At 37.2% G+C, this 22,869-nt stretch overlaps 1 protein-coding gene across 6 annotated transcripts in view; it reads left to right on the forward strand.

Moving 5' to 3' along the window:
* Window positions 1–22,678, forward strand: part of RAD17 (RAD17 checkpoint clamp loader component) — a 41,426-nt gene extending 18,748 nt beyond the window's left edge. For 4 of the 6 annotated variants that reach the window (XM_081518432.1, XM_081518429.1, XM_081518428.1 and 1 more), the window contains exons 10-17: window positions 3,382–3,493; window positions 5,327–5,512; window positions 5,816–5,901; window positions 6,018–6,164; window positions 7,361–7,510; window positions 9,682–9,802; window positions 19,977–20,034; window positions 21,907–22,678. In XM_081518432.1, coding sequence (XP_081374558.1) covers window positions 3,382–3,493; window positions 5,327–5,512; window positions 5,816–5,901; window positions 6,018–6,164; window positions 7,361–7,510; window positions 9,682–9,802; window positions 19,977–20,034; window positions 21,907–22,171 — 1,125 coding nt within the window. In that variant the 3' untranslated portion in view covers window positions 22,172–22,678. Of the gene's footprint in view, window positions 1–3,381; window positions 3,494–5,326; window positions 5,513–5,815; window positions 5,902–6,017; window positions 6,165–7,360; window positions 7,511–9,681; window positions 9,803–19,976; window positions 20,035–21,883 lie in introns of all 6 variants that reach the window. The other 2 variants (XM_081518431.1, XM_081518430.1) reach the window with 1 other exon arrangement.
* The last annotated feature ends 191 nt before the right edge of the window (window positions 22,679–22,869 follow it).

A 22,869-nucleotide genomic window follows, 5' to 3' on the forward strand; every position in this document is an offset into this window, starting at 1 on the left:
GCTGTGCTAAAATGAAACATAGATTTGTTAATGACAGCCCAATGCACATATATACATAAACCTATATATACTAAAAGAAACAACATAAAAATGCTAAGTGTGATTCTGGGTGGTTGAATTACTTACGATTTTTCTCTTCATTCTCTACTATAAGCATGATAACTATAAACTATAGTTTTAAATATTTACGAAAAAGTTGAAGAAGTAATAAAAGTCAGCTTCATGTTACTTTATCATGTGACTCACAGTTTTTTTAAGACTAAGTCATTAAATTGCAAATGGCATTTACTCTAGCAAGTTGTTTTATACTAGTAAAAAGATTACCATAACTTCTCTGTTATGTATTTAATGTGCCATGCTTAGTCACTCAGCCATGTCAGACTCTTTGCCACCCCATGGCTCCTTTGTCCATGGGATTCTCCAGGCAAGAATACTAGAATGGGTTGCCATGCCCTCCTCCACAGGATCTTCCCAACCCAGGGATCGAACCCAGGTCTCCTGCATTGCAGGCAGATTCTTTACCATCTGAGCCACCAGGGAAACCCAAGAATACTGGAATGGGTAGCCTATCCCTTCTCCAGGGAATCTTCTCGACCCAGCATCAAACTAGAGTCTCCTGCATTGCTCTTGGAGTTTTTACCTGCTGAGCTACCAGGGAAGCCCGCCTATCCCTTCTCCAGGGAATCTTCTCGACCCAGCATCAAACTAGAGTCTCCTGCATTGCTCGTGGAGTTTTTACCTGCTGAGCTACCAGGGAAGCCCGTAGTAAATGTGCTTTACCTTGAATAGTTGACCTGTAAGAATGTTAGAACTAGTATACTTTTGAAATCATCATTAATATGTTACATCACAGGAGCAGTAGTAAGCCCAATATTTAAATATAAATCAAATGTAAATATAAAGTCAGATGTTATGATACTGTCTAGAGTCGCCAAGGATGATAACGATGGTATAAGAAGATTTAAATGAGTTTAATCTCTTTTATTCTGTAGCTTAGTTAATTATCTTAAGAAAGAGTATAGACATCTTATGTGAATGAGTTATAAGAAAGAGTGTTGACTATCTTAAGTGTTTAAGTTTAAATAAATGTTTCTGTGTATTTATAGGAAAAAAGATCTTTAGTCTTTTCTGATGTCATTAGGTATATAAAGTGGGGAAGGAACTGCTGATCACACATTTCAGCCACATTTGCTATATTTACCATAGTTAACATTTGTAGTATTTTCTTCAGCTCCAAGAATCATGATTTCAAATTATATTTTCTTGCTGGCAAGTAATCCATATCTAAATTTTTTCAAAAACAAGCTACTCCCAAAACAATTTTTAAAGTAAATGTATTCACAATAAAAATGAAGTTAATCTGGAAGACAAGGCATGAGCAAGAAAATTTTGTGAGAGTGATGAAGAGAGACTTGCTGTTTAGATATTGGAACATAATATGAAACTATAGAGAGTACAGCAGTGTGATATTAGTGTAGAATAGAAAATGGAAGAGTAAAATGAGAAGACAGCACAGAACTAGATCAGTATGTGTAAATGCGATTTTTTTCATTAAAAAAGTGGCATTTTACATCATGAGGGAAAGAGAGTAGACTGTTATGGTTAATAAGTGGTATTGGAACAATTGCATATTCAAACAGAAGAACATAAGATTGTCTCTCTAGTTCATATTATGCAGAAAAATAATTTAAATCTTGATTTAAAATTTAAATACAAAAATTAGGAGAGTATTAGGGAAAAATACTGACTTTGAGTTGGGGGAAAGTCTTCCTAAGCAAAAAAAAAAACCTGAGAGCCATGGATTTACTTCAAAAAATGGAAAACTTAGGAAATAACAGAAGATATGGTAGACAAAGATAAAAGACAAACATGGAAATGAAAGACAAATGGATAGTAAACATGAGAAGTATTCAGGCCTACTAGTAATCAGAGAAAAAGATTGATAAACAGCGTTGTCAAAGATAAGGAAAAATGGACACTCTCACCTACCATTGCTGGGAAAAATAAAATTGGTAAATGTTACAGACACTTTGAACGACACTCTACAGAAGTATTCATGCATGTTGGCAAAGGTATATACAGTTGACTCTTGAACTGCATGGGTCCACATATATATACATTTTTTTCAGTAGTGAATACTACAGTACTACATGATCCATACTTGGTTAAATCTAAGGAATCAGAACTACAGCTGCAGAGGGTCAACTATACGTTATACTTGGATTTTTATCTGTGAGAGGGGCTCCTGTCACCAACCCCACACTATACAAGGGTCAATATATATATAGTATGTGTGTATATATATATATATATATGTCTGAAATGGTTAAAAAAAATGGAAACGTGAATATCCCTTCATTGATGGAAGTATTAGTTTAATTATACCCATAAATTTTTTTAAAATTATATAGATTTAAAGGAACTAACATAGATCATAAAGAATGGAATAATACATATGATCCCCATTTGTGTTTAAAAAATTAACTCTGTATATCCTTATAGATACTATATATACCTATAGATGTATGAGCACAAAAAATGATCTGGAAAGGTTCCTACTAAAATGTTAGCAGTTGTGACAAAGTTGAAATTGTGGAGACTAAAAGTATACTAACTTGCAAAAAGAACTTTCAAGACAGCTTTCATTAATACAGTTAAAAATATATTGAAAATCATAGCACAGTACTGTTTTTCTGTTTTAAGCAATTTTTACAGGACCTGAAATGGGTTTACCTTTGAGCAATCACATGAATTCAGCTAAAGTCATATTGTCAGTAAACTACAAAGAATTTCTGAAGGAAAAAAGAGGATAAATTTCTCTTGCCTTATACTTGATCTACCAAGGATGTGAAATGTGATATATCGTATACCTTAAATAACTGTATGAAATTTAGGCTTTAAATATGAGTTGATGCAGTTGTTTTATTTTTAATACTCAACAGACTGTATTAATATGGTGAAGATGCCAGTGTAGGGATTTTCATGTAAATTTCAAATTTTCTTGTGTATTTAGTTTTATTATATTATATTTTGAGGGCTCTCTCTGCACATATATGTATATGTGTGTATCTATACATTTGTATATGTATGTATGTGTGTGTGTGTGTGTGTATATATGTAGTGAGAGAACTTCAAAATATTATATAGCCATTCCAAGTAAAAAAGTAAAACAGTGTTTTATAATCTTGAAGTTTTACTTTAAACTATGGTGTCATTGACACTTGTACCTTCATAAGCAGACTGTTATTTAACATGTAGCTTTTTGGCACGCAAATTTGAAAGATTCTAATATACTTCCATTAAGTTTAGAAAATAGAGAGGTTTGTTTGGTTTTTGTTTTAGAAAACACATATTTTTAATATTTTAATTGTTTCATTTTAGAATGGAGGAAAAATTGTTGTCCCTGATAAAACTTCTCTAGAGTTTCTCTGTCAAGGATGCTCTGGTGATATCAGAAGTGCAATAAATAGCCTCCAGTTTTCTTCCTCAACAGGTAATTGGAAAAGATACACTCACAGTAATATATAAGTGACCAGCTTTTTCTTGTTCATGAAATGGAATTAAATTAAACATACTTTAACTTGAAATTGATATATACCCACTTATATTTTTTGAGACAATATAATAAAATTATGTATGTATGTGTACATAAAAACACCTCTATGAACGTGTCACCATATATATTTGCATATCTGAGATAAAAGCTTATTTATTTACATAGTTTGCCACTTTACCTTTCAAAGTTAATTTGGAATGAGACTTCCTGGGAAAAAATTCTGGCTCTGCCACTTTTTAGTGACTTAATCGTGCAAGTTACTTAGTCTTTCCATGCCTTTATTTTTTCACCTCTTATATGAGCACCTGTCTCATCAAGTTGTGTGAAGAGTGAGGTAATACAGAGTGTTTATTCCAGGGCTTGACACATATTAAGTTTTCAAATGGCCAGCTGTTAATGAGTTTAATATTAGTTTATATATGATATGTTTAACAAATATATTTCCACTTATTAACATATAAAAGGAGTGCCTAGCCATGCTGAAGTAAAGAGATAGCCCCACTAATGGCAGTGAATTAATTTTTATTCTTAATGATCATAATTTACTGCACGGCACACAGTCATCATCAGAAAACTTTTCACAGGTGACCTACTCGATGCTTAACATTGAGGGATTGATCTTAAAAAATTAATAGCTCTTTGGTGCTCTCAAAATCCACCTGAAATCTAGTTTCTATCCACAAGTGTAACCTATTCACTTAGTTACATCTTTGTTGTTCAAAATAACTAAGAATTTGACATTTTAACTCAACAAACAAAAATTCTGCTTCTTCCTGTAGAAACATAAATGTAAATTATCCTTAGATTCACTGCTAGAATTAGGGGTGGGTCAGTTTGAGATCCTAACTACCATTTATAATATTATTGCTCTGAACTCAGAAATTTCAGAAGGAAGGAAATAATAATTTTTGGGTGAGTTAGAAACTGTATTAGCAGTTGTATGTTTTTTCATCTAATTCTCAGCCCAGCCTAATGAGATAATACTAGGATTCAAACCCAGATCCTGTGTTTCTGCTCTTCCAGGCTGGTTTTCTAAAATCATGCATTCTGAATTTTTAAAAGTAGATTTCTCAATGAAATTTGAACATGGGCATATTCATAAGTTGGAGACTGCTCAAGTCAGTAAAGAAGTAATATAGAATCGTTGTTAAACAGGGTTTGCAGAACCAGACTGCCCAGATTCAAATCACTTACTAGCTGATGACCTTAGCCATTTACTTAACCTCTTTATGTCTCATTTCTTTACTCTGTATAGTAATCATTCTTCCCTGATAGAGGTGAGGACTGAATTAGTTAGTACATACCATGCACCAGGAATAGTACCTTGCCTTTGTGAGAAACCAAGGTGATAAAACTATATTAGAGAGTGTGTCATTGTGTATGTGAAAATTTGAAATATGTCAAGTCATATTTTATTTATTTTTATTGTTGCAATATTTATTATGTATTTGACACACACAAAACCTAAAGGAGAAAAATTAATTGTATAGATCATGCTTACTCATATGTAAATAGTTCTGGTGGGACTACATAATTTCAGTCACTGAAGATTAAATCTAGCTCATGACGTACTTTTAGATGACATTTTATGTCATTTTAGTAGTTTAGTAACTGAAAGAGGACTCTGACTCAGTTTGTATATCTCATTATTATTTATTAGAAAAGCATTTAAACTAGAATACTTAGTGTAACTATATCTGAAATGTTAAGTTTTACTTTTCACGTTTTAATTTTATTTTAAATATTGTTTCTTTGGTGTGTATTATTTAGGAAAGAACAATTTACAGCCAAGGAAGAAAGGAATGTCTTCCTTAAAATCAGATGCTGTGCTGTCAAAATCAAAACGAAGACAAAAAACTGATAGGATATTTGAAAATCAGGAGGTCCAAGCTATTGGAGGCAAAGATGTTTCCCTCTTTCTCTTCAGAGCTTTGGGGAAAATACTATATTGTAAACGTAAGAAAACATTACACATTTTTAAAAAATATCTTATTATCTTACAATTAAAATTTAAAAACCCCATTTTTCAGAACGTCATATGTTTGGTTCAGTTTCAAGGAAGAGCTAAGATAGGTCAGATACTCTTTGGCATGACATAAAGACAGCAGGAAAATGCACTTAGAGTATTTTTGGGTTGTAAGTGGAATTAAACATAAAAATCAACTGTTAAAAAAAATCAGCTGTTGAAAAATCTTCAAATGAGAGGTGCTATATAAAGATGGTGTTATTTTTTAATAATTCCAGACTTTTTTTTTGTAGGAGCACCTGTAACAGAAATAGACTCACCTCGATTACCTTCTCATTTATCAGAGTATGACCGGGATACATTGCTTGTTCAACCTGAGGTAAAGTCTTTAATAACACCTAGTATTATTTACACAATACATACTATTTACATTTGTGTCCATATAAATTTGACCAGTGAATTTTTACTAAAATTGTATATACTTTTTTTTTATAGGAAGTAGTAGAAATGTCACACATGCCAGGAGAGTTATTTAATTTATATCTTCACCAGAACTTCGTAGATTTCTTCACGGAAGTGGATGATCTTGTGAGAGCCAGTGAATTTCTGAGTTTTGCGGATATCCTCAGTGGTGACTGGAATGTAAGACTTAAGTGTTTTTGTTTATGACTATTTCCTCAGAACTGAGAAGGAAAGTTTACTTTTATGCATACTTATGTGACATTATTTTAATTAACTTTTTAATAACTCTGCAAAATTAAGTTCATGTAACCAGTGTTTGCAGTGAAACTTCTGCAGTGAATCTGCTTTTTCTATGTCAATATAGCACTAATTTTTTCTAAAGTTATTTTCTGATAATGAAACTAATACATAGTTGGGAAATTTGACAAATTGAAAAGTAGATTGAAGGGAAGGAATGTACTACTTTCTTTTCATTTTTTTTTTTGGCCATACCATGTGACATGTGGGATCTTAGTTCCCTGACCAGGCAATGCCCTGTACTACTTTCTGATAGTTTTTAAATTTATTTATTTAAAATTTGAAATTATTCACTATAAAGTTTGTAATTTTTCTTAACATTTTAACTTTGTTCTGACTGGTATAGTAGTCACTAGACACATATGGCTATTTAAGTGAAATTAAAAATTCAATTCCCTGGTCATGCTAGCCATATTTCCAGCATTTAAACATTTATGATACAGTTTCTGTTATATACTTAGAGTTTTATTATTTAGCAGTTGCGTTTGCATAATTATTTTATATTGCTTTTTTTATTTTGAAATTTTATAACTCTATTGACAAATAGAATATACAATGAATATCTGAATACCTTTAACTTTTGTTCATCAGTTTTCACATTTTTCCACATTTGCTTAGTCTGTATTTTTACACACTTGTTTTGGCTGAATATTTGGAAAGTAATTGTAGCATCGCAGCACTTACTTAAGCATGCATAAGGACATTGCTCTGTTACAACCACAATAGCATTATCACACCTAAGAGAATTAACATAATCAGGATGTATTATGATTAACATAAATTCAGTAAGGATACTATGCTTCTTCCTGTTTCCCAGTTACTTCAAAAATGTATTTAAAGTTATTCCTACCACCTCCATATGATTAATAGTAACACATAGCATTTGGTGGTTATGTCTCCACTGAATTTTCTTCAGATAATTTTGTGGCACTATTATGTTCAGGGCTGTGGTGAATGTGAAAAAAAAGACTATGTAGTAAATAAATATGGTTAGCCTTTTTGGGGAGTCAGTAGTACCAATAAGTACTATCTTACAAATCTCTTATTTTCTTCATTTCACATCTTGTCTCCTTTTTTAGACACGCTCTTCACTCAGGGAATATAGTACATCTATAGCTACGAGAGGTGTGATACATTCCAACAAAGCCCGAGGATTTGCTCATTGCCAAGGAGGAGGATCAAGTTTTCGACCCTTGCACAAACCGCAGTGGTTTCTAATAAATAAAAAGGTAAAAAAGAGCATTATACATTTTCAATAAGTGAACTCCTTATGGTGTCTGAATTATATCCCAAGAAATCTATTTTTTTTTATTTAAGAGAAAAATGATCTTTCATTCTTAATAAGAAATAGTTGCTAAGGCTTATAGTTTTCTTAGAATTATGATAAAACATTAAAAGGACAGTCTTCTTAAATGCTTTTTTTAAAGAAAAAGCACTCAAAATTTGAAAGCATATACTTATTTTATTGGAATCAAAGTATATAGGCCTACTTTGTTTCACTGCACTTTATTAAAGTGCTTTGCAGATAATGCATTTCTTACAAATTGAAGGTTTGTGGCAATCCTGCATCACGAAAGTCTGTCAGCACCATTGTCCCAACAGCATTGCTTATTTTGTGTCTATGTCATACTTTGATGCAATATTTCAAACTCTTAACCAGCAAAAAGATCATGACTGGATGAAGGCTCAGGTGATGGTTAGCATTTTTTAAGCAATCAATTTTTTAATTAGTGGGCTTCCCAGGTGGCTCAGTGGTAAAGAATCCACTTGCTAAGCAGGAGGCATGGATTCAGTCCCTGGGTGGGGAAGATCCCCTGGAGAAGGAAATGGCAACCCACTCCAGTATTCTTACCTGGGAAATCCCATGAACAGAGGAGCCTGGTGGGCTACAGTCCTTGGGGTCACAAAGATTCGGACACAACTTAACGACTAAACAGCAACAGAAATTTTTCATTAAAGTATGTTGCACACTTTAATAGACTATAGTCTGGTGTGGGCATAACTTTTATATGCACTGGAAAACCACAGCATTTGTGTGACTTGCTTAATGTGATACTCACTTAATTGAAGTGGTCTAGAACTGAACCCACAATACTCTGAGGTATGCCTATAGTTATAATTGTATTTTTGTTTCAGTTGAAAATAAATCCTGGCTTTACCTCTAACCATCTGGACAAGTTATTTCGCCTAGTATGCCTCTAGATTCTGATTCCACAGCTATAAATGTATAGGATTGGATTATTTAGAAGTCAAAAACAGGTGGCTCACAATTTGAATACAACACAGAACACAAACAGATTTTTTTTAATGAATTGCTCATGTTTAATAGTTAAAACTCAGATAAGAAGTTCTGGCTTCAGAATTTCTTGAGTGTCCTGAAAAAAAAAAAAAAAAAGAGGGCAACACTGGTCCGTATTTTACATGGCTGTAATTGGCTCAAGCCAAGTATAACCTGCCCCTTGGTGGTGGGAGTGATCGCTGCCACTGTCCCCAGCTGTGCTGCTGCACTGATTTCTATTACCAGCCTAACTCCTATAACATCTGACTTTGTGACCCCTGAACTAGGTCATCTCTAAGATGTTGTCCAGTTCTAAATTCATGTGGCTAAGATATGAAAGTATCATTCATCACCTAAGAAAAATCTTTCAGTGGATTTCTTGGAGCAATTTTTAAGCAATTTATGTCCCTTATTGACTTGGCTTTGCTCTTTATAGCATGTGTATTAATTTTGCATTTGTTACATATAAGTGATCTACAACTGTGAGGTCCTTAAACGCTAGAGATTATATTTCTCTTACCATCAGTGTAACACTGCACCTCTCTTAACTGAAGAAAATACATTCTTTTATTGAGAAACAATATCTTCACATAATTTATGATATGTGTATGCTCATAAACAGAAATCCTTTAATTTTTTTAAGGACCTTCTACCTAAGGTCTTGTTCTTTCTGCTATTATATCAAATGTGAATTAGTTGTATAAAGTGTTTTGTTAGATAATACTAGGACTTATTAGAAAAGACCCTGATGCTGGGAAAGACTGAGGGCAAGAGGAGAAGGAGGAGACAGAGGATGAGATGGTTGGATGGCATCACCTACTCAATGGACGTGAGTTTGAGCAAACTCGGGGAGACAGCGAAGGACAGGGAAGCCTGGGTGCTGCAGTCCATGAGGTCACAAAGAGTCAGACACGACTTAGCAGTTGAACAACAACAGGACAGTCATAAAGGACTAATCAAGCTGCTTGATGCATCCAGAAAAAAAGACTGATGAGATAAACTCTTAAAGTATCTAGTGTAGAAACCCACATATATTGTGACATAATAAACTTAGGTGTAGGAATAAATATCCATATTTAAATTGTTATTTTTCATTTCACCTTTTTTTTTTCTTCTCTACAGTATCGGGAAAATTGCCTGGCAGCAAAAGCACTTTTTTCTGACTTCTGCTTACCAGCTTTGTGTCTCCAGACTCAGTTATTGCCATACCTTGCTTTGCTAACTATTCCAATGAGAAATCAAGGTAATAACATGGGTTTTTATTATTACCAAGAAGTAGTGTTTTATAACATTATATTTTGTGCATCGAATCATTTCTATGTACCACTGACACTCAGTTTTTTCCCCTTTGTTTTTTGAATCAGAATTAATACTGCTTTTTGATTAAAAAAAAAGAAAGAAGTATATAAAGTAAAAATCAAAAGTCCCCTATAAACCATGGTAATTCCTTTTCACAGATTGGTGTAAATTCTTCTAGACTTTTTTCTGTGCATATATAATAATGAAAGGAAGCTTTAATTTGCTTTTGTCACTTATGCATAGAGCTCCATATTTTATAAATTAGCGCAAAGGAGCTCTGGAGGCTGGGAAGTCCAAATCAGGGTGCCAGCATATCTCCTAAAGGGGTTAGGATTTCAAAATATGACTTTGAGGTGACAGAAACATTTAGTCCGTAATAGCAGCAATGCTAAAGTATATTCAGATCTAACTCATTCAGTCTTGTTGATAATGTATTTTGGTTGATTCAGTATTACACATAGTGTCCATTAATAGTATATTTACATTGTTTTTCCTAATTTTGAAATTATAAATAATGCTTTAAAAAAAAGTGAGAGACTTCTCTGGTGGTCCAGTGGTTAGGAATCCACCTTCCAATGCCAGGGATGTGGGTTCAAAGATCTCACACGCTGTGAAGCAACTGAGCCCACCACTGCAACCAGAGAAATCCTGCACGTGTGCTGAGACTCTGCACAGCCAACAACCTGTGTGATAGCCGCTTGCCCGATATGTGTCTACTGAGGTCTGCCTTTCTTGAAGAGGACCAATTTTCCACCAGTTGTTTCTCTTTTTCAACATGTATCTTAAGGGCCATATTTCATTAACAGTCTTAGCTCACATGTCTGTGGTGCTAATCTTCAAGGTAGAACAGAGAATTTGTGTAATATTGAAAATATAATCTACTACATAACTCATCAAACTTCTCATAAGTTTTATTTCTTTTTATTGTTTGGCCACATCCCATGGTATGTGGGCCCTTAGTTCCCTGATCAAGAAATGAACCCACGCCCCCTGAATTGGAAGGCAAAATCTTAACCACTAGACTGCTAGGAAGTCCCAAAACTTCTGATAAATTTTAAAGATAGTGTTTGTCTTATGAATGATCAGAAGAGAGGATTATTGAGTAAATGTCTACCTTCATACAAGAGTTTCATCTTTTAAGAATATTGATACTTAAAAATTTAAAATATTCTATACTTATAGGCAGGAGTGAGATGACTTTTGAATAATGTGCATGTTTAATTTGTGAGTCAGAATCCAGAGAGTTGCCTGTGCTTGCCTATTAATTTTAGATTATACTCGTGTTTATTTATTTGACTGTGATGTGTGGCTTATGGGATCATAGTTCCCTGACCAGGGATTGGACCTGGGCCTTTAGCAATGGAAATGTGACGTGCTAACCACTTCATCGCCAGGGAATTCCCAGATTATGTTAGCTTTTAAACTTAGAAATTACAAGAATGGTACAAAAGAAATTCTTATATATCCTTCACCAAGATTCCTCAGTGTTTCATTTTTACCATATTTGCCTTTTTTTCTTTGTCTTTACACAAATACATGTATTTTTTCTGAACCATGTTTGAGGAAACATGAACCATGTTGATGCCCGTTATTCTTAAACACTTCAGCATGTACTTCCTGAAACCAAAGATATTCTCCTACATCACCACAATATATACATCAAAATCAGGAAATTAACTTTGATACATTACTGCTAATTCATAGTTTAATTATTATTGGGGCGGCGGCTGACTGGGACTAGGCCGGGCTGGGGGCCGGGGGCCGGGGGCGGAGGCCGACAGGGGCTAGGCCGGGCTGGGGGCCTTGGGCGGCCGACTGGAACTAGGCCGGGCCGGGGGCCGGGCTCAGCGATTGACAGGGGCCGGGCCAGGGGCCAGGGGCCAGGGGAGGAGGCCGACAGGGGCTAGGCTGGGCCAGGGGCCGGGGGCGGCGGCGAGAGGAGTTACCCCAGGCCCAAGGGGCAGGGGCTGTGTGGGCACAGGAGGGCCGAGAGGAGTTACTCCACATTCAAGGTCAGGAGGGGCCGTTGTGAGTAGCTAACCCCTTGTCCAAGGTAAGGAGCAATGGCTGCACTTTGCTGGAGCAGCCGTGAAGAAATACCCCACGTCCAAGGTAAGAGAAACCCAGGTAAGACGGTAAGTGTTGCAAGAGGGCATCAGAGGGCACACACACTGAAACTAAAATTACAGAAAACTAACTAATCTGATCACACGGACCACAGCCTTGTCTATCTCAATGAAACTAAGCCATGCCGTGTGGGGCCACCCAAGACGGATGGGTCATAGTGGAGAGGTCTGACAGAATGTGGTCCACTGAAGAAGGGCATGGCAAACCACTTCAGTATTCTTGCCTTGAGAACCCCATGAACAGTATGAAAAGGCAAAAACATAGGACACTGAAAGATGAACTCCCCAGGTCAGTAAGTGCCCAATATGCTACTGGAGATCAGTGGAGAAATAACTCCAGAAAGAATGATGGGATGGAGCCAAAGCAAAAACGATACCCAGCTGTGGATGTGACTGGTGATAGAAGCAAAGTCCAATGCTGTAAAGAGCAATATTGCATAGGAACCTGGAATGTTAGGTCCATGAATCAAGGCAAATTGGAAGTGGTCAAACAGGAGATGGCAAGAGTGAACGTTGACATTCTAGGAATCAGCGAACTAAGATGGACTGGGATGGGTGAATTTAACTCAGATGACCATTATATCTACTACTGTGGGCAAGAATCCCTTAGAAGAAATGGAGTAGCCATCATGGTCAACAGAAGAGTCCGAAAGGCAGTACTTGGATGCAATCTCAAAAACGATAGAATGATCTCTATTCGTTTCCAAGGCAAACCATTCAATATCACAGTAATCCAAGTCTGTGCCCTGACCAGTAATGCCGAAGAAGCTGAAATTGAACGGTTCTATGAAGACCTACAAGACCTTCTAGAACTAACACCCAAAAAAGATGTCCTTTTCATTATAGGGGACTGGAATGCAAAAGTAGGAAGTCAAGAAACATCTGGCATAACAGGCAAATTTGGCCTTGGAGAACAGAATGAAGCAGGGCAAAGGCTAATAGAGTTTTGCCAAGAGAATGCACTGGTCATAGCAAACACCCTCTTCCAACAACACAAGAGAAGACTCTACACATGGACTTCACCAGATGGTCAACACCGAAATCAGATTGATTATATTCTTTGCAGCCAAAGATGGAGAAGCTCTATACAGTCAGCAAAAACAAGACCGGGAGCAGACTGTGGCTTAGATCATGAACTGCTTATTGCCAAATTCAGACTTCAATTGAAGAAAGTAGGGAAAACCACTAGTCCATTCAGGTATGACCTAGATCAAATCCCTTATGAGTATACATTAGAAGTGACAAGTAGATTTAAGGGACTAGATCTGATAGAGTGCCTGATGAACTATGAACAGAGGTTCGTGACATTGTACAGGAGACAGGGATCAAGACCATCCCCATGGAAAAGAAATGCAAAAAAGCAAAATGGCTGTCTGAGGAGGCCTTACAGATAGCTGGGAAGAGAAGAGAAGCGAAAAGCAAAGGAGAAAAGGAAAGATATTCCCATCTGAAAGCAGAGTTCCAAAGAATAGCAAGGAGAGATAAGAAAGCCTTCCTCAGTGATCATTGCAAAGAAATAGAGGAAAACAACAGATTGGGAAAGACTAGAGAGAGATCTCTTCAAGAAAATTAGAGATACCAAAGGAACATTTCATGCAAAGATAGGCTCGATAAAGGACAGAAATGGTATGGACCTAACAGAAGCAGAAGATATTAAGAAGAGATGGCAAGAATACACAGAAGAACACAAAAAAGATTTTCATGACCCAGATAATCACGATGGTGTGATCACTCACCTATAGCCAGACATCCTGGAATGTGAAGTCAAGTGGGCCTTAGAAAGCATCACTAAGAACAAAGCTAGTGGAGGTGATGGAATTCCAGTTGAGCTATTTCAAATCCTGAAAGATGATGCTGTGAAAGTGCTGCACTTGATATGCCAGCAAATTTGGAAAACTCAGCAGTGGCCACAGGACTGGAAAAGGTCAGTTTTCGTTCCAATCCCAAAGAAAGGCAATGCCAAAGAATGCTCAAACTACCGCACAATTGCACTCATCTCACATGCTAGTAAAGTAATGCTCAAAATTCTCCAAGCCAGGCTTCAGCAATACATGAACCGTGAACTTCCAGATGTTCAAGCTGGTTTTAGAAAAGGCAGAGGAACCAGAGATCAAATTGCCAACATCCGCTGGATCATCGAAAAGGCAAGAGAGTTCCAGAAAAACATCTATTTCTGCTTTATTGACTATGCCAAAGCTGTTGACTGTGTGGATCACAATAAACTGTGGAAAATTCTGAAAGAGATGGGAATACCAGACCACCTGACCTGTCTCTTGAGAAACCTGTATGCAGGTCAGGAAGCAACAGTTAGAACTGGACATGGAACAACAGACTGGTTCCAAATAGGAAAAGGAGTACGTCAAAGCTGTATATTGTCACCCTGCTTATTTAACTTATATGCAGAGTACATCATGAGAAGCACTGGGCTGGAAGAAACACAAGCTGGAATCAAGATTGCCGGGAGAAATATCAATAACCTCAGATATGCAGATGACACCACCCTTATAGCAGAAAGTGAAGAAGACCTAAAGAGCCTCTTGATGAAAGTGAAAGAGGAGAGTGAAAAGGTTGGCTTAAAACTCAACGTTCAGAAAACTAAGATCATGGCATCTGGTCCTATCACTTCATGGGAAATAGATGGGGAAACAGTGGAAACAGTGTCAGACTTTATTTTGGGGTGCTCCAAAATCACTGCTGATGGTGATTGCAGCCATGAAATTAAAAGACACTTACTCCTTGGAAGGAAGGTTATGGCCAACCTAGACAGCATATTTAAAAGCAGAGACATTACTTTGCCAACAAAAGTCCGTCTAGTCAAGGCTATGGTTTTTCCAGTGGTCATGTATGGATGTGAGAGTTGGACGGTGAAGAAAGCTGAGTGCCGCAGAATTGATGCTTTTGAACTGTGGTGTTGGAGAAGACTCTTGAGAGTCCCTTGGACTGCAAGGAGATGCAATTAATCCATCCTAAAGGAGATCAATCCTGGGTGTTCATTGGAAGGACTGATGTTGAAGCTGAAACTCCAATACTTTGGGCACCTCATGAGAAGGGTTGACTCATTGGAAAAGACCCTAATGCTGGGTAGGATTGGGGGCAGGAGGAGAAGGCGACGACAGAGGATGAGATGGCTGGATGGCATCACCGACTCGATGGACATGGGTTTGGGTAGACTCCGGGAGTTGGTGATGGACAGGGAGGCCTGGCGTGCTGCGATTCATGGGGCCGCAAAGAGTCAGACATGACTGAGCGACTGAACTGAACTGAAATATATATTTATAATTTATATACCTCATTCAAATTTTGCCAGTTGTCCTAATAATGCCCTTTGCAAAATAACAACAAAAACTTATTCTCTTTCTTGTCCAAAACTCCAGTGGAAGATGAGATGATTCACTTGCCTCTTCAGTTGCTATCTCTTTAGTCTCCTTGGTTTGGACTGGTACCTTGTTGTTTCTTTGCCCATTATGTCTTGTTTTTTTGGCTGCACTGGGTCTTCCTTGCAGCGTGCAGGTTTTTTCTCTGCTTGCGGCACACAAGGCTTCTCTAGTTGCGGCTCACTGGTGCCTCTTGTTGGGCGCTCTGGCTTCTGGCTGTGGAGCATTGGCTCTAGAGCACGCAGACTCAGTAGCTGCAGCACGTGGGCTTCTGTAGTTGTGGCGCATGAACTTAGTTATTCCGTGGTGTGTAGGATCCTAGGTCTTGACCAGGGGTCAAACTTGCGTCCTCTGCATTGGAAGGCAGATTCTTAACCACTGCACCACCAGGAAGGTCCCTGTCCATTACATTTTTGAAGCATATAAGATTGGTACAGAATGGACTGTCCCTCAGTGTCGGTTTATCTGAGGATTGGGGTTTATCTGTCTGAGTGGATACAGGGTATGTGTTTTTGTCAGGAATACCACAGAAGTGATGCCATGTTCTCAGTGCATCACATCAGGAGAATACAGTGTCTGTTTATACCATGCTGGTGAAGTTAACTTTAATTATTTTGTAAGATAACTATCTCTGAGGTTCTTTAATGTAAAGTTATTAAGTGTTTTGTGGGGAGACACTCTGAGACTATGTAACTATCCTGTTTCTCATTAAAATTTCACCCACTAGTCATAGCATCTTTTGATAATTATTTCCTGAATCTGTGATAGTTGGCAAGTCATGATTTTCTTATGGCATTATTCTTTCTACATTCCTGTTAGTAAATTCTGCTGTAAGGTATCGCTTCACCCTTGTCCCTTTTCGTTTATATTAGTATGGAGTCTGGATTCTTATTTTGTCAGCTGCTGTTTCTCACTCTCATTATTTATTTTGATCCAGATTTGGCCAATGCAAACTGCTTTAGGGTGACTCTGTGCCTTTACTCTTAGAGCAGTTTCTGATACAAAATGTTCCAGAATTATTTCATACTTTGCTGCAAAAAAACATCCTATTTTTGGACTTAGAATTCTCCAGGAGTTCTGGTTCCTTTTAGTGGATATGGACCCGTCTCCCACTTTGCTAAATATATTTACTATATTCCTCTGTCTATAACCTATCTCCTAACCACGCAGGCTGTTCCTTCAGCTCCATCCCTGTTGCCACCAACTCATGTTGGCACAGCTGGCCACATTCTTTGTCCCACTCTCAGCTGTGGGACAGTGAAGTGGTTTGATTTAATAAGAGTCCTCTTGGACAAGACTCGTCAGCATCACCTGGAAGCTTGAGAAAAATGCAGAATCTCAGGCCTCAGTCAAGACCTGCTGAATTGATCCGCACTTTAATGAGATTCTCCAGGTGATTCTTATGGATGTTTGAGAAGTATTGGTTTGGATTACTCATGCTGGAATCATCTGGAGAATCATTATATCCACTAGTTACAAGTTAAGATTCCGGGATCACAACTCAAGTTTTCCATATCAAAATGCTGTTTTTTGAAAGTTCTAATGGTGTTGTATATTGGATTTTTAAAAAGGTAAGTGTCCAAGAGCTCTCATAGAGTTTGATTTGCAAAGTTTAGAAGGTTCATAAAATGTAGCAAAAATAGGATGTTTGGCTTTTCCTTTTATTCATCAACTTTTTTTTTTATTCATCAAATTTTATCCCATTTCTTTCACTTTATTTACTGTGTCATTTCAGACATTATCACTTTGTGTTTCTTCTTTCTCTCCATCCTCTTTTCTAGTCCTCCATTAGTGTTTGTTGGAAGGCTTGAAAAAAACATTGTTTTCTCTTTCATTGCATAATCTCTGTCAGTCTGTGTTCAAAGTTACTGATTGTTTCTTCTCCCTGTTCAAATTTATTATTGAACCCCTCTAATGGATTCTTCATTTTGATTATTGTACTTTTCAAGTCCAGATTTCCATTTGGTTCTTTTTGCAGTTTCCTTCTCTATTAAGGGCTTCCCTGGTGGCTCAGATGGTCAAGAATCTGCCTGCAGTGCGGGAGACCTGGGTTCAATTCCTGGGTCGGGAGATCCCCTGGAGAAGGGAATAGCAACCCACTCTAATATTCTTGCCTAGAGAATTCCACGGAGAGAGGATCCTGGCGAGATACAGCCTAGAGTGACTAACACAATTCTCTTTATTGATATTCCCTATTTTATGAACCATTGTCATTATAGCTCTCATCACTTCTTTAAGTAAGGTTTCATTTTGTTCTTTGAAAATCTTTATAATGGCTACTTTCTATGAAGTGTTTTTCTGTTGAGTTTAATGTCTGGTCCCTCTCAGAGTTTCTGTTACCTACCCTTCTCCTGTGTATGGATCACATTTTCTTGTTTCTTTGTATCTCACAATGTTTTGTTGAAAACTGGGCTAATTTGGGTAATATATTGTAGCTCCTCTGGGTACTGAGTCACCTCCATTCTCTAGGGCTTGTTTTTACTGTTGTTTGTGAATTAATTGTTCAGTGATTTGGCTAGACTATTGATGAAGTCTGTTTCCCCCTACAATATGAAGCTTCTGTCACTCCTCAGTGAGCTCAGCTTTGGACATGCCCACAATCACCATGACATGACAGTGGTTTTAGGAGGGCTCTTTGTAACTGTCTCTTTCCCTTATTTTTGTTAAATTGTCTGCCTTACTTGATATCACACCCACCTGTTCTGTTTCACTAATACTGACAGATTGCTCTACTGTGTTCAGTAGTGTCAAGGGGCATAAAATACTCCACAGTCTGACCCAGTTAAATGTGGGCAGGTGTAGACCCTGAAGCCAGTGTCAGGTTTGGTCTGACCCCAGTCGGGGGGCTCTTCTTACTCGTCTCTTTCCTAGTTCTTTTCTGGTAAACTAGCTGGCTTTTGCTTGTTAGTCTTAATTAAAAGGAGCTATTGGTTTCAAGAGAACTTCCCAACATTCTGTTTCATATAAAGCCGGCTCTTTTGGGTAGAGCTTCAGAGCTCTCTTTTCATATAGAATGCCTCTGGGCAAAATCTCTGAGCTACTCTTCTGTGAGTGTGCTCAGTTGAAGGGAGCCGCTGATGATCTTTGCTTGGCCTCTCCCAGTGTGGACATTCTGTCCTACAAATGAATTGGGGTGAGGGTGGTTGTAGTTCAAAGAGGAGGCAGTGTTCTTGCACTGCTGTGCCCTCGGGTAGAGCCTCCATCCTTTGCTCGGGGCTAGATGGAGAAAGGGAGCCCCAAACTCTCAGGTGGCCACACTCACTAGGCAAAGGTCTATGTTCTTGGCTGCATCCACCTGGAGTGAAGTATCTCCCAAGCTGAGGAAGGGAAAGAGTAGATCATGACTCAAATGCGAGACTCTTTGCTGTTAGATGTTCTTGAGTAAATGTTTCCTCGTAACATAACATTTACCATCTTAAACTATTTTATTTATGTATTTGGCTGTGCCGGGTCTTTGTATCTGCACATGCTTTTGTCTAGCTGTGGCAAGCAGGGGCTACTCTCTAGTTGCGGTGCGCAAGCTTCTCATTGCAGCAGCTTCTCTTGTTGTGGAGCACAGTCTCTAGAGTGTTCAGGCTTCAGTAGTTGCAGCTCCCGGGTCTAGAGCACAGGCTCTGTAATTGTGGCACACGGGCTTAGTTGTTCCACAGCACATATGATCGTCCTGGACTGGGGATCAGACCCGTCTCCTGCATCGGCAGGTGGATTCCCTTGGCAGAGAAGCACCCATCTTAAACTATTTTTAAGTATAAAGATCCCCTGGAGAAGGGAAAGGCTACCCAGTCCAGTATTCTGGTCTGGAGAATTCCATAGACTATATAGTCCATGGGGTCACAAATAGTTGGACACGATTGAGCGATTTTCACTTTTCAGTAGTTTCAAGTATATTTACTTTGTTGGGCAGCAAATCTCCAGAACTTTTTCATCTTGAAAAATTGAAACTACCATATTAAACACTAACCACCTCCCTTCTACCCCCATGCTACCCCTTGAAAACACTACCTACGCTCTATGAATTTGACCACCCTTGGTGCCCCACTTTAGTGCAGTGATACAATATTTGTCTTTTTATGACTGGCTTATTTCACTTAGCATGTCATCAGAGTTTATCCATATTATAGCATGTGTCAGAATTTCCTTCCTTTTTGAAGCTGGATAATATGACATTGTATATATATTTACCACATTTTGTTTATCCATTCACCTTTGATGGACACAGTTGCTTCCATTTTTTTGACTATTACCAATAATGCTGCTGTTACAAAAATGAGTATAGAGATATTTCTTCAAGACCTTGCTTTCAGTTTCTTTCTCCCTTGGGTGTGTAGCCAGAAGTGGAATTGCTAGATCATATAGTTAGGCTGTTTTTAAGTTTTTGAGGAACTACCTTACCGTTTTCCAGAGCAGTAACACCATTTTATATTCCTACAGCTTTGTCTACATCCTTGTCACCTTGTTTTATGAGTTTTTTTGTTAATAGTCATTTTAAGGGGTGTCTCATGGTTATGGTTTGCATTTTCCTAACTATTTGTGACTTTAAGCATTTTTTCATGTGCTTTTGGGCCATTCTTCTTTGGAGAAATTTCTGTTTAAAACTTTTTAAAAATTTCTGTTTTAGCTCAGATTTCTTTTATCCAAGATATTGGAAGACTTCCTCTAAAGCGACACTTTGGAAGGTAAGCTGATCATTTTCATTTTCAAAGAGCTGTTACCTAAATAACCACCAAATACTTTATCTATTTATTCATTATACAGCCAATAATCTGTAAAGGTTAAGAAATACATGTTGTACCAGTGATCAAAGACTACATGATCGCATTGTAGACCCATCTATTATATTTATTACATATAACAGCATTTTTCACCAGCTCAGAATCAGGTTAAATAGAATCATTGGATTACAAAGGCAGTGGAATCTTTAAAATCCTTGAGTTCAGCAAATTTTGCATAACTGAAAACCCTTTTGCTTAATGTGTTCTTAGCGTATATTTGGAGTGTATGATGGTCAGGAACTTTTTATTTCTTTATCATTAAAAATTCAGACAAGTGAAAAAATATATAAATATAGGGGTAAATCTCCATCTATACTGTTCATTCTATTGCAAAATAGCTTCTAGTCTAATATCAGTGATTAACACAGTGCTTTTAGTTCATTTCTATTTGGCTTATTTGTAAGATTAAATTATGCACTCAGGCATTCTAAAAAAGGTTTAAAAAATACTTGCATCCTGGTTTTAAGGATAAAAGTAAATGATAGAAATGGCACCTATTACCCCATTTACTGGTTTTCCTATTCCTGGTCACAGATGGAAAACTTGTTTATCTGGGATTTTTTTCCCTCTACCTATTTCATAGATTCAATAAAGGCCTTTCTTTAATGGTTTCTTCTATACAGTGACCTAGCTATGGGGAGCGCATCTTTCCTTTTACAGAAAGATAATGATGGATGGATTTTAGAGCATCATCCCAGTGGGATATGATCAGGGCTCAGACCTTTTATAAACTTCCCTTTTTTCCTCACTTCTTTCTTAATCAAAGAAGGACCAGCTATTCTCACTGCCTCCTTTCCCTCCACAAGATTATGACATCAAAATCAAGGCAAGACAGTTGTCTTCTGTTGTCTTTTTCCTCCTAAGATGTAATTAAAAGAACAAGAGTCACTATTTTTTATTGGTTCAAGTACTTGATCTGAATTGGGAGGCAGGATTTGTTGGTGTTACTTATCACAATGACTGGTACTGTTGTCTTTCACTTAGTGACCATATTTAACATTAGCTTTGATTTATATCGATAATGTTGAATATTCTGATACTTAAACTTGATATTTAATATTTCTATTTAATAGCTGCATAGTTTCCTTTAATTGAACCTACACCTTGTTTTGTATTAATACATTTAGCTTGTTTCCAGCTTTTATTATTACAACCTTCCTTGAAGCTAAATCATCATGTATATCAAATACTATTTATGTAGGATGAATTCTGTGAAATAAAATTACTGGATCAATGGATATACACCTTTGCTCTATGTTGCCGGATTGCTTCCAAGAATATTTTGCCAATCTTAATGCCCACTTACAGTGTATTTCAGCATGTTCTTTTCTCCTAACACTTTCCACCACTGGGTTTTACTATCTTAAAAGGTCTTTTCCAGTTTGAAAGAGGACAATGTTATTTTAATTTCCATTTTAAACTTACAAATTAGGTTGAGCAATTTATTTAGTAACCATTCTTCTCTGGGTCATGTAAGGTCTCTGTTCATGTTTTATATGTTTTTTTATTTATTTCATTTAATTTTTTCTTTTCATAAGAACTGTTTACTAAAGATATTAATTAACTTGTGCTTAAGTTGTAATGATTTATTCAGTTTGTCATTTACCTTTTAATTTTGTTTATATTATTAAATAAACTGGAGCGCCCGGTTAAAAAGCACAAGGAAGGTAAATGAGAGACTACGGGAGATGGCTTTATAATCCTCAAACTCTTGATGTAATTTTAAGGAATCCTCTCCTTTGATTATTATTAGTGCCTGTGTTATGAATCTGGCAGGTTGAAAATGGAAGCTCTGACTGACAGGGAGAATGGAATGATAGAGGCGGACAGCGGAGATGAAGCCCAGCTTACTGGAGGGCAGTCTGCAGAGGAAGCACTGGGTGAACCCACTCAAACCGCTGAACCTGAAACCTGGTCTCTTCCTTTGAGTCAGAATAGTGGGAATGAACTGCCGGCCAGCCAGCCTCAGCCCTTTTCAGCCCAGGGAGACGTGGAAGAAGAAGATATGATAATAGAAGACTATGAGAGCGATGGAACATAGAAAGTAGCCTGCCCAGGAGACTGTTAACTGCCAGATTTATATTCATGTTATTCAGTGGTACTTGAACGGTGATAATAGACTTCAGGTGAATTAGTTTGTTAATTCTTCTCGTAGTATTTCAGCACAGAGAACTGACCTCTGTTATGTTGAAGTAAATAGAAGCTCAAACCTTGAAATAATATAAGCTTTTTCCTGTAGTATTTATTTAGTCTTGTGAGTGGTGTTGGGAGAGGAGGTCAGTGTGTATGAACTGCGTTTGAACATTATGCCAAATACCAGAAAATGTGAAGGAATAATTCAGAACACAAATTATGGGCTGTAAATAAGAATTATAAAACAGCTTAGGATGCAATTATGAGTGTAAATAAACTTTGTGCCTTATTCACAATTTCTCTCTGGTCTCTAGCTTCTCAGATCCCATTTTTATATGTTGTACAGTGGAATATTTTAGATAACTTTCTGGAAACTATTTACATAATTTATATCAAAATTAAAATATTGAATTTCTTTCTGTTTCGTCTGTATTTCAATATTTCCTAACATGCACTGTCTGCCATGTATCACTGGGCATAAGACACAAGTCTCCTTCATCCAGTGCCAAACTTTTTCAAAAACAGGGAAGGAAGGGAATGGCAACCTTGCGAAGAAAACTCTCCGGAGGGTTTAATCTCACCCTTAATGACCTTTTCAGAGCTCTC

The sequence above is a fragment of the Giraffa tippelskirchi genome, chromosome 8 (genome assembly GCF_054371585.1).
Source record: "Giraffa tippelskirchi isolate mGirTip1 chromosome 8, T2T-mGirTip1v1.2.pri, whole genome shotgun sequence".
NCBI classification, from domain to species: Eukaryota; Metazoa; Chordata; class Mammalia; order Artiodactyla; family Giraffidae; genus Giraffa; species Giraffa tippelskirchi.